General features: G+C 44.9%; 1 protein-coding gene across 15 annotated transcripts in view; it reads left to right on the forward strand.

The window, feature by feature from the left end:
• LOC147633684 (Zinc finger C-x8-C-x5-C-x3-H type family protein) overlaps nucleotides 1-12,503 on the forward strand; it is a 113,245-nt gene that overhangs the window by 12,802 nt on the left and 87,940 nt on the right. For 9 of the 15 annotated variants that reach the window (XM_086804673.1, XM_086804676.1, XM_086804667.1 and 6 more), the window contains exons 2-3: nucleotides 11,430-11,538; nucleotides 11,814-11,911. In XM_086804673.1, coding sequence (XP_086660799.1) covers nucleotides 11,430-11,538; nucleotides 11,814-11,911 — 207 coding nt within the window. Of the gene's footprint in view, nucleotides 1-11,429; nucleotides 11,539-11,813; nucleotides 11,912-12,057; nucleotides 12,161-12,503 lie in introns of those variants that run through there. The other 6 variants (XM_086804674.1, XM_086804675.1, XM_086804677.1 and 3 more) reach the window with 2 other exon arrangements.

The raw sequence follows: 12,503 nt of genomic DNA on the forward strand, positions 1-12,503 counted from the left end.
ACCAGACACCACGGCTACACCACAGAGAGATCGCGGCCATCCGGTCTCGACACCAACAGGAGGTCCAGGAGCAGCTGGCACATTTTCGCTCTGATACAGGACGCATGTTCCAGACATTTACGGCATCCTCAGATCGGATGTATGACATATTGTACCTAGACTATGGGACTGGATGGAGTTAGGAGTAGATAACATATCATACTTGTATCACCCCTTCAGCATATAGAGATGCATTAGTAGCCCTAGTACTCCATCCACACCCTCTCGTTTGTACACCACTATTGAGTCCCCTATGGTCGTGTTGTCATACTTGTACATTTTATTCTCACTCCACATTTTCCTCTTGATGACTGGAGGAACATCATTGTACTACTTGTTTGTCTCGTAGGCCAATTTTGGCCTTTTGCAGACGTTAAATATATCTTTCTTTCTTTCTCTCTCTCTCTCTCTCTCCCACATAGGCTCAACTCTCTCTCTCTCTCTCTCCCCCCCCTCCCGCACACGCTCAACTCTCTCTCTCTCTCTCTCTCTCTCCCTCCCTCCCTCCTTCCCACACATGCTCAACTCTCTCTCTCTCCTTCCCTCCCTCCCGCAAGTCTCTCTCTCTCTTTTTTTTTTTCGTGAAATGGTGTTTTATATTATATGTAAAAATGTACATCAGCGACATGGCTCACACAAAACCTATGGCCCCAAAAAAACCCCCACAAAAGATACTCTAAAGGATCATGACCATGCAAACCTGTACACTAATAAGAAAGCCTCCTAGCCAAATAAGCATCCCAGATAAAAGCATCAAAGATGAGCCAACCGAGCCGCCGTAGACCATAACGAAATAACATCTGCATCCAGTAGCTGGGCTGAGAGAAGAGAAGAAAATTGCCAAAGCAGCAAACCGCGGATACGTAGAATGTGCCCATGTATTCCAGACAAAGAATCAAAGATGAACCCATTCCGTGTAGTCCAAATATGCCAAAGTCCTGTCCATCTAAGGAAATGGAATATCACAAGGTGATTGTCCGAAGTAATGACTTGAGGACAAATCCCAAATATCCACTGATGAGCCGAAACAGTAGACCTCTCTGCTGCCTCCCAAACGTGAGAGACAAAAGACCAAATCTGACGGGCCATTGGACAACTCATGAACAGATGCATAACTGTTTCAGTACATGTCGTGCAGAAGAAGCAAGAGGCCAATGTAATTTTACGATGACTGAGCTGATCCCGTGTAGGTAACCCTCCCACCAACATCCTCCAAATGAAAACCTTACCTTGGTAAGGGAGTTTAGACTGCCAACCACGCATAAGAGTTTTCTGCCACCATGATTTAGACTTGTGCAATCCCCACACCTTATTGGCCTTGGCTGAAACCCAATCTTTCTCTGATACAAGCTTATGATAGACCTGGTTAGCTGAAAGTGATATCAAGTCACCAGATTTACATAGTGCCCAATCAAGCCAAGGCTGATCTGCAGATGGCCGAGGCAATGGAGTAAAAGGCTCAACTGCATGCATGATGTCAACCCATAGTGGCTGAAATGTCTGAGGAACCATCCACATGTATCTTGGTACTCTGCCATAGGCTTCCACGGAACCACATGAAGCAATTGTCCATCCAAAAAGAGTGGCACCTGCTCCAAGACTGCCCTACGGGCTTCCGAAGTGCAAAAAAGTATTTCATAAAAGCCTCTCGGACCATCGTAAATCTCCTCAAGTGCCTCAGGCGACACCAAACGGCCCAACCATGCTCTAAGACGAGGCAACAACGGAATACGCCCAGTAAAGAAGAAGATAGCAGCACGATCATGAAAATCTGCTAGCTGTTGAAGCAACAAAGGAGTCTCCATGCATACATCAGCCACACCACCATTATCTACTGCAGCCATTTGTACGCTATTTGCCTTAACATCTTCTTGCAGAAGCTTACCAGTGATCTGCAGCAAACGTGCAAACTCCGGAGAAGGTACCTGAGAACTTTCCTCTGCATTCTCTCCAACATTCACCGGAGTGTAGCTTGCATCAACATCAAGCCTTTGACGTTTTTGTTGCTCCGAGGCATCTGAAGCATAACCCACATCCTTCTCGATCATCTCCTCAATAAGATCCATGTTAAGGCTATTGGCAGCCATGCCACCAACAGCAGCAGCCGGGTCATCCAAATCCATGTACAAAAGCAAAGAAAACCCGTTCTCTCAAACCCAAATTCAGCACCTGCTGCAGTGCTGGCTGGAAACTCTTCTGTACCTGCAGTAACTGCTGAAACCCTACTGTACCTGCAGTACTGGCTGGAAAAACTCCTGTACCTGCACCACCTGCTGAAACCCTACTGGACCTGCAAGTCACCTGCTAGAAACCCTACTGTACCTACAGTACCCAGCTGGAAACTCTTCTGTACCTGCAGTACTTGCGGAAACTATTGTGCCTCCAAGAACCCCTACTGTACTGCAGCACTTGCTGGAAACCCTACTGGACCTGCAGTACTTGCTAGAAACCCTAGTGTATCTGCTGTACTTACAGTAATACCTGGTTAATTCCGGGCCACAAAACTCTCTGCGATGTATCAGGCGACGATGATGGGAGTGCCTTGGAAGTCCTCCATGCTGTAGACGACGGTGATGTAGAGGGAGCAGCTAGGGCAACGTGCGATGTCCTCTCTCTCAACCTTTCAACCTCTACATGATCAAGTCTCTCTCTCTCTCTCTCTCCCCCCCCTCCCCTTCCGAAAGTCTCTCTCTCTCTCTCTCTCTCTCTCTCTCTCTCTCTCTCTCGTTTGTACACCACCATTGAGTCCCCTATGGTCGTGTTGTCATACTTGGACATTTTATTCTCACTCCACATTTTCCTCTTGATGACTGGAGGAACATCATTGTACTACTTGTTTGTCTCATAGGCCAATTTTGGCCTTTTGCAGACGTTAATATATCTTTCTTTCTTTCTTTCTTTCTCTCTCTCCCCTCCCGCAAGTCTCGTCTCTCTCTCTCTCTCTCTCTCTCTCTCTCTCCCCCCTCCCATTTCTCTCTCTCTCTCTCTCCGCCAGGAAGATTTACTATGGCACAGGCAGTTAGGGATAGACTCACACGAGGGTATGCAGCTCTCGCCATGCTACCAGGAGCCCCGCACGAAGAGGTGGTTGTTTGACACACTAGTCAGCAGCAGTATGGGCACCTGGGCTCGCCACCTCCACATGGTTTCAGATAGAGAGGCCTCAGATTCTCATGCTCTCACGGATGATCCGTAGCAAACCCTCCGTCCCACATGACATTGTCCGAGTGGAGTTTGCTGCACCTCCTATGCTAGTAGAGGCCCTCTTCCAGATGATCTGCTTCATATAGAGGATCAGAGATATGCCATTAGATCGACTGTCACATAGAGCTTTTGAGACGTCCAGGCAGCTCACAGAGAGTGGAGATAGGAGATCATGGTATTCACAGATGATATAGTGGCTCACTGAGCATGGTCTCTACATAGATCACCTGCCACCTTTCGAGTATGATATACATGCACCACACATCCAGCTCTCTCACTGTGAGAGAAACAGAGTCCTTCGACAGGATTTATGGCAGTGATACACTCAAGAGACTTGGATTACACCTAGTTAGCCACTACCGCCGAAGATGCTATACTACAGAGATCAGTTTATGTGTGTCTCAGCGGATGGATTCATTCAGCGACCCGGATATATGGATATGTGTACATGCCTCACAGTGCCCGAGTGGCGATTGGCCAGCTCAATGTGTCATCACACCAGCTTGAGATTGAGGCAGGTAGGGCAGCACGGATCCCCAAAGCAAAGAGGATATGCAGACTATGCCACGAGGAGGTTGAGAGTGAGGAGCATTATGTATGTAGATGCAGAGCATATAGTGTCATTAGAAAGAGATACACCACCATCTTCAGTGGACATCCCTCACTCCGCGAGATCATGGAGTCCGTAGATTAGTGCAGATTTGGCCAGTTCTTGCTAGAGACACAGCGCCACAGAGAGAGACTGCTACAGACTCATACCACAGGGAGAGGTGGGCGACAACTCCAGCTCACTGATTTCTTCCAGAGATCTATCCGAGTGCCTACCATGACACATGAGGGGGTTACACTTCAGCGCGCTGCGGACCTCCGAGCCAGACGGAGACCGAGAGCACCAGGCTACTAGACTCCCAGACTACATTAGAGGGAGATCACAGAGATACGGGCTCGACATAAGCACCATATCCAGGAGCAGCTAGCTCACTTACACTCACACCCGGATATCATGCTCCGAGGTATTTTTGCCTCGCCATCGCCTATGTATCACATATTACACCTATTATGGTACTGGTTGGAGCTAGACAGATCTGCAGTGCATTCTTGTATACCCTACGCATATAGGTTGCATACTGAGCCTCTAGCAGTAGTGCTACATCCATCACACCCCCCACTAGCTCAGCACTTTCATAGTTTAGTCCTTTTTTTTATGGACATCCGGAGGACATTGACAGTTGTACATTGATTTGTCTCATAGGTCGAGTTCGGCATCTAGTAGACGTTAATACAGCTTTCTTTCTCTCTCTCATTCTTCTCTCTCTCTCGTCTCTCTCTTTCGTCTTGAAAGGCCTATGATGGTTTAGCTTTGTTAACAATACCATAAGCAATATTTTTGCCTTTAATGGATGTTAAGACTCTCTCTCTCTCTCTCTCTCTCTCTCTCTCTCTCTCTCTCTCTCGTCTTGAAAGGCCTATGATGGTTTAGCTTTGTTAACAGTACCATAAGCAATATTTTTGCCTTTAATGGATGTTAAAACTCTCTCTCTCTCTCTCTCTCTTTTTTTCTCTCTCTTCCCTCCCCCCCCCCTCCGCAAGTCTATCTCTTGACATCAGCACCATATCTAGGAGCGGCTAGCTCACTTACACTCACACCCGGAGATCATGCTTTGAGGTATTTTTGCCTCGCCATCGCCTATGTATCAGATATTACACCCCCATTATGGTACTGGTTGGAGCTAGACAGATCTGCATTGCATTCTTGTATACCCTGCGCATATAGGTTGCATACTGAGCCTCTAGCAGTAGTGCTCCATCCATCACACCCCCCCACTAGCTCAGTACTTTCATAGTTTATTTCATGTTCATTTTGTCTTTTTTTTTTTGCACATCCAGAAGACATTGACAGTTGTACATTGATTTGTCTCATAGGTCGAGTTCGGCCTCTAATAGACGTTAATATAGCTTTCTTTCTTTCTTTCTTTCTTTCTCTCTCTCCCGCACACGTGCAAGTCTCTCTCTCTCTCTCTCTCTCTCTCTCTCTCAGACTCTCTCCCACAAGGCTCTCCCTGCCATACCTCCCCTACATACAAGTTGAATCGTTTTGTGCTTGAAATATATATTGTAACTCTTGAGTCGTCTTGACATTTCTCCATTTTCTTGATTGCTTTTTGTGCATATGCTATAGATGCCGCGTGCACCAAGTTCCGTATGGGCAAAGCACACCATCATTCAAGGCACACCCAATACCCCAAGTGTTGGGTCGCTCTAACATGCGCGTGTGGAAGTGCAAATATTGTGGAGGAATATTTACTAGCACATCCACTTGGGTTATTTATCATGTTGGCCAAGGTATGGGGGGCAGCATTGGACCATGTGCAAATGCACCATAGGAGGTGGTTGAAGAGATTCGGCGGGAAAACATACGGATCTTCCTCGGATCACAGCTTGGTAGGGCTGGTAGAGTCATCATTGAGGATGAGCAGCTAGATACATGTGTGCATATGGACCCATAAGCTGTTGGAGGGTCAGCATGTCCATATGTGGGTGGACAGATGTCACAGTCAGGCTCAGTGGAAGAGCCATCCACAGGTTTAGGTGCAGGTCCGAGGCGAAAGAGAGCTAGAGTAGATGATGTTAGATGGACAGTCTCATGTGGAGGATATTGCATGTGGTAGTGCAGGACGACACCATCAGGCCACTCTACGTGGTACATTGAATCAATCCTCGTGGAAGAGCCATCCACAGGTTTAGGTGCAGGTCTGAGCCGAAAGAGAGCTAGAGTAGATGATGTTAGATGGACAGTCTAGGATATTGCATGTGGTAGTGCAGGACGACACCATCAGGCCACTCTACGTGGTACATTGAATCAATCCTCGTGGGTGAAGCAGAGGCAGCGGAAGGCAGAGATAGAGATAGAGCGCACTCTCATTGAGTGCAATATCTCTTTCAATGTCCTTCGCACGGATCAGTAGAAGAGAATGATTAAAGCCGTCTCCGATGTAGGTCCATGTGAGAATGGGTATGGATTAGACTACCAGAAGATGCGGACAACCATGCTAGAGGATGAGAAATAGCGCATAGAGAATACACTAGAGCCAATAACAGATCCTTGGAAGAAGCATGTTTGTAGTATCATTTCAGATGGATGGAGTGATGTGCGGAGAAGACATATCATCAACATCCTTGTTTCTAGTTGCATGGGTACATATTTCTTGCGTGCAGTGGATGCAGGCAAGGCAGGGGAGAGGATCACTGCAGCATTCATCTTCGAGCACATCAAGCAGGCTATTACCGATATTGGCCCAGAAAATGTGGTGCAGGTCATTACGAACAATGCGTCCAAACTGCAAGAGAATGGGAGAGATGATTGAGGCAGAGTTTCCATCCATTGTGTGGACTCCATGTGCTGCACACTGCTTGGACCTCATGATGGAGGACATAGGGAAGCTTCAATGGGTGAAGCCGATTGTAGATAAGGCCATACACATCACTACCTACTTTAGGAAGAAACACAAGGCAATATCTGTCTTCCGATCCCACTCACACTTGAACATGGTGCGGCCATCCAAGACCCGATTTGCCTATATGTATCTTGTGCTTAGCAGGCTACATGAGGTACAGGATGCACTTCGAGCCTCAGTGGTATCACCAGCATGGAGGGAGATGTGTGATTCGACCAGCGAGCCCACTCGATACATCCAACGCAAAGTGTTGGATGAGTTCTTTTGGTTTGATATTGAGGGCTTAGCAAAGCTCCTCAAACCCATGTAAGTCTTCATCCGATTCAGCAACATGGAGGACTCTACATTGGGGCTCTTCTATCATCATTTTCATCGGATGAGAGAGATGGTGTCATTAGTCACCTCGTCGACTATCACTCCTACCAGGTATACCCAAGCACCAATATCTATTATGTAATATGGTTTATGGTACGTGCTGTAATTGGTTATATGATCTACTTACTATTGGATATCTATTTTGGAATGTCAGACGTGGCGAGGTAATGGCCATTGTTGACTCACGATGGACTTTCATACGTCGTCCCATTCATGGGATTGCAACATTACTCCATCTAATGTTCAACAAGGTTAAGCTCCAAACAGACATGCAACTCAATTTGCTCAAGGATGGATGCTTACGTGTCTCAAGTACTTAGCTATGATGGCATGGATGCTTACGTGTCTCAAGTACTTAGCTATGATGGCATGGTGACATTCGATGAGGAGTTGGTCGTCTACCGCAATTGGGTGGGAGTTGCCTTTGGCAAGTTGAGTCCCTCAGCAGTTCAAGGGCAACCACTTATGTGGTGGGACATCCATGGAAACCAGGCCAAAACTATCCAGAAAGTGGCCTTTAGATTGCTATCTCAGGTTTGTAACTTTGAAGTTCTTAGTTTGTACAATGTAGCCAATGTGTAATCTTGTCTTTTGACATTTGCCAGTGCTATGTGGCATGTGTAGAGTTGCTCTGCTGGTGCATGTGAATGGAATTGGAGGGCATACTCTCTTGTGCACACCAAGATCCGTAATCGCTTGAATACTCAACAGTTAGAGAGATTGGTGTTTTGTCAATCCAACCTCCGTCTTTTGCGCACACTCAAGACAGCCACTGGTGTGGAGGAGGTAAATTACGTGCCAACTCGAAATGTTTATTATTAAACTTCATTATGTGTAACCTCATGAGCATTGACTCTTGAGTCCTAATGAATGCTCATGAGCATTGAGCATTAAGTAATGACTCTTGATATGTGTTATGTGCCATGTCACATGTGGCACATGGATCCCTTTATCTTCGATAGACTCCTCACTCATACTAGTGATGCAGAGGCTCAACTTCAGGAGCACCGGTTGCGAGACGAGCAGGAGGAGATATACCGAGAGCTCCATAGAGAGCTTGAGAGCATAGATCGCAGGGTTACACGTGCTCGATCACGAGCTATGAGTATTGTAGATGTTGATGCTCATGGAGCTTCTACTAGCAGTCCAGGTGGTCGGGGCCGTCGTGATGGGTGAGGTCAAGGGCGAGGCTGTGCTCAGATAGCTCAGCCGCGCGAGTCTCTTGCACATGATGATAATGATGATGGTCCCTTAGATGAGAGGTCCATAGATACGAGTGACACCATTCCTACAGTACCGGTGGTCAGAGAGCCTGACTACGACTCGGATGGCAACATGTTGACGGATGGAGATGTTTCTTTAGAGTCATCATCTAGTTTAGATGAGTAGCTAGCTGCTATTATAGTTTATAGTTACTATTTTTTTTTTTTGGTGACTGGTCTTGACTTTGCTTTGTTTGTCAGGCTCAGTCTCTTAGTTTGAGGGGCCTAGCCTCTAGGAATCAGAATTGAGAAAAAAAGGAGAGACAGGCTTTGATGGATGCTCGGAAATGTTTTTACTGTACAGAGGAGAGACATATGTCTTTTAATTGTCCCAAGCGTAAGTCGCAAAAGGATTCTGACACTAAAGGGGAGCCCAAGTCAAAGAAACCAAAACCTTCTGCAGGGTTAGTTCCTGATCTTGTTGGGGAACAGCCAGGTGGTGAAGAGTTTGAGTTGTGCAGGGCATGGGGCAAAGTGAGAGATCAAAATGCCTTGATTTTCTTTGACACAGGTGCTAGAGCCAACTTTATTTCACCGGATTTGGCTAGCCGATTGGGGATCCGTGCAGAGGAGATGGGACCTTTATATGAGGCTAACATGGCTTGTCCGGCACAACCCGTCACTCCTATTATTGGGAAGCTCAGGCTTCATTTGCAGGGTTATGTGGACAGCGAGGAGTTTTTCATCATGCCACTTGATGGATGTTGTGATGTTTTGTTGGGTATGCCATGGTGCCACAGAGTACATGCGATGATATATGTGTACTAGCCACATTGGATGTTGTGGTTGTGTATGGTTCACAGTGGTATATTCTCTGTAGTATCATGTATGACATATGTCTACAGTCTTATGATTTCGAATTTATGATTTATCCATGATCCATCTCACTTTCATCTATGTTCATTGTTTAATTATTTTATTTGATATTTGCATTTGCCATTGTCACTTGTGACTTGTAAGTTGTGTAAAATTGAAATTAAAGGTTGTATAGTATTAGTATGTGCTTTAATGTTCATTGATGAATCTTCAAACTTCATATTTCAAAATTTTATAAGTAAACTATAAATTTTGTATGCATATACATCGGGGGCAATGTTCATTACGTTTGGAATCTTTTCAGTACGTTTTCCAAACGTATCGTTCACTACGTTTGGAACCACCTTTGCCATGTCTATAACAAGTGGTGATAGAGCCGATCAAAGCCTTGGAAACAACCCATGCTGCCTGGTAAACCTAAAGCTTCCCATCATTTGAAGAAGTAACAAATCTGGCAAAATTGGGCAAAGGGGGCAAATTTGACCAGAGCACTCTCTCCCTTTCTTCCTTACAAACCTTGCTAAACCTAATTCTAGGGTTAGGGTTGATTGATTTTTAGGGTTAGGGTTTTTTTTTGATTTTAGGATTAGGGTTTTGGCTGTTGGCATACTACATGCAGGAGCTTGTTTGCTTTGATACAACTATAAGAACTTCTTAGTCTAATGATATACTATAAGACATGATTAGAAACTTAATACTAAGAATTAAGACAAATAGAGCGGAAAGTGTGTATTGTTGCATTGAGACAAGGGCCATGTGTAAATAAGGCCTAAAGGGGTACAATTGAAGAGCCACATCTTGAATGCTGAATGCAAGGGTGTGGCTCTTGATCAAAGAGTTATACCTTTTGACGAACAATTATGTCTCTTGAATGAGACATGTCCTTTTACAATAACCCTTGTAATGGGTTGACCTTTCAATGACACCCTTCCACTAATAATCAGCAATTAGGTTGTAATTAATCAGCAATTAGGTTGTAATTAAGAGAGATTAATCACAAATCGTATCGACGAGGATGAGAATTGGAGGCTTGCATTAGAAAAAAGGCAGCACGAGAAAGGATTGGTATTTTATCATTGACTTGCCGAAGATGTCTTATGGCAATGAGTACCATGATAAATTTAGAATGCCATTTTATTTCGATTTGCAAGACCATCAAGATAGAGCATATGGTGTGAAGCTTCATTGCGTAGACGTTTAAGCATTATGGGATGCCAAAGTTCAATGTTGATGATTGAGACGCTCACACCACTAGTTTCTTTTGGAGGGCTCTTTTCAGAATATGGGGACAAGATTGAATTTTTCTTCAGCGTGTCATCTTTTGACAGATTAATGGAGTGCGGGAAAAGTACCTACCTTTGTTGAGTTTGCATACAACAATAGGGTACATTTTCCCATGGCAAAGGCACCTTCTAGAGCATAGATGATCAGGTGGTGTTGTCTCCAATCCTTTATACTAAGGTTTGGTTATGTTTTTTTTAAAATAAATACCCCGCTCCCCCCCTCTCTTTCTCTTCACACCATATCAAGAAAGCACTCCTCTCAGACATGCATCATTACTCCCAAGAAAGCAAGCTGTTGACAAAAATCGAAGAAACCCTAGCAAGGCATGAGTTGAATAAACCTCCAGGCTCCCAACCTTTACACCAATGAACCTTTGGGTGCCCCAGATATGAACATCGAGTTCACGCCCTATCTTTTACCGGTTAATTGGTTCCCTGCGTGTATGCGGCTTGTCATGTCATGACATATGCCCCCATGTTCCTTTGCGATTGAGCAGCCAAACTGTTGCATATTCAGTGTTCGCTATTGCTGTCTTCTTCTGCCATGGATCTGTGTGGTGTGGTGTCAATAAGTCAGGTTCCTGACTCTTGAACACAATTTCTCTCCAACATAGGTGCCATACAAATAGAATATTTGGAGACCTAGTTTGTGCTCCACTTGCTCAGCTTTATCAACTTAGTGGAATAGCTTCATGTACTTCTTAGACACGAGGAAATGGTTTCATGTACTTTCTATATGTTCCTTATCTGCATCCTATCATGCATTCACATGTGACATGGGTTTGAATGTGGTGAGCATTTAAAGGACTTGCAAAGGTTGCCTGTGGTAGAGTTGTTGGTAAAGAGCATCTGAACTGGTAACAATAAAAGCAGAACTTCCAGTAGATTACAAAGAGGTCAACATGTATTCTGATTTGCCACATTGTACTTAGATGCTCACAGTTTTTGTGGTTTTTGTATAGCTATCATAATATGGATTATTGCCTTTTCTGCAGCTGTCGATTTGGTTCAAGGTGTAAGTTCCTTCACGATACCTCACAGCAGCAACGGCAGCAGCCAAGCAATCCTTTTGGGTTTGGTGTTAAAAATCAGGGGCAGCAACAGGTTAGCTGATATGACTACTATATTTTTGTTGTACTACTTTTTTGGAAAAACCATTTTACACTAGTGAACTAGCCGCTCCCCCCCCTCCCCCCCCCCCCCCCCACACACACACACACACACACACAAGCGCTGGGGCCAAGACAGGCATTGAAGAGTGGGATAAACCAGCTGAACGCATGCTTAATCATGCCTCACTTTCAAAGATTTATTTATGTTTATACTCAATATTGCTTATCTTATTCATTAATTTGAATTAATATCTCCTGTGGGTATAGCAGCCTGCCTTCAATAAAGGGGGGAACTACTATGCTCCTTTGACGTCTCCTCAAAGGCAGCAAAAGAACCAATCCCAAACACCAGTGAAAGAGCATAGGTTAGTCTTGCAATCAAATGATCTCTCTCTCTTTTTATCATCATTGTTATTGGATGAAATATGGATGTTCTGAGTGTGTCTTAGGGAAATGCTATGACAATAAGGAGTGTGATCACCTAAAGCAGATGTGCTCTTTTTCATTTTGTTGTTAAGGAGAATCTCTTGGATCTGGAGCAGCCTTATGGAGGGCTGTTTGGCCCTGTGGGCCTTGGACATCTGGTGTGCTGCAATTGGAATGCTGTGGCTCTGGTATTGCTTGTGCTTATTGCCGAGTCCGTTTAGTAGAGTCCTCTTGAGTCCTCGCCCGTTGTCTCCCTCTTGTGTCACATAAAGGAACTGGGAATAGACAACTTTGAAGTTTCTGGATACCGAGCTCTAAGCCTCTCTCATGAGTAGATCTCTATGTCGGCACCATCAAGTAGAAAGGAAAAAAGAGAGATTTTATTCACGTCTTTGAAAAATCCAAAGGGTCTATGAGACCAGAAGTAGTACATGTGATCTGTGAGTAACTGTATGCCAACAAAACATGAGAGGAAAAACTATGTACCCAAAGAAACAGGACCCACGAACTACATGAGTCCTACATGTACAA

The sequence above is a fragment of the Cibotium barometz genome, chromosome 11, assembly GCF_041138505.1.
Source record: "Cibotium barometz isolate CiBa-2024 chromosome 11, ASM4113850v1, whole genome shotgun sequence".
In the NCBI taxonomy this organism is placed as follows: domain Eukaryota; kingdom Viridiplantae; phylum Streptophyta; class Polypodiopsida; order Cyatheales; family Cibotiaceae; genus Cibotium; species Cibotium barometz.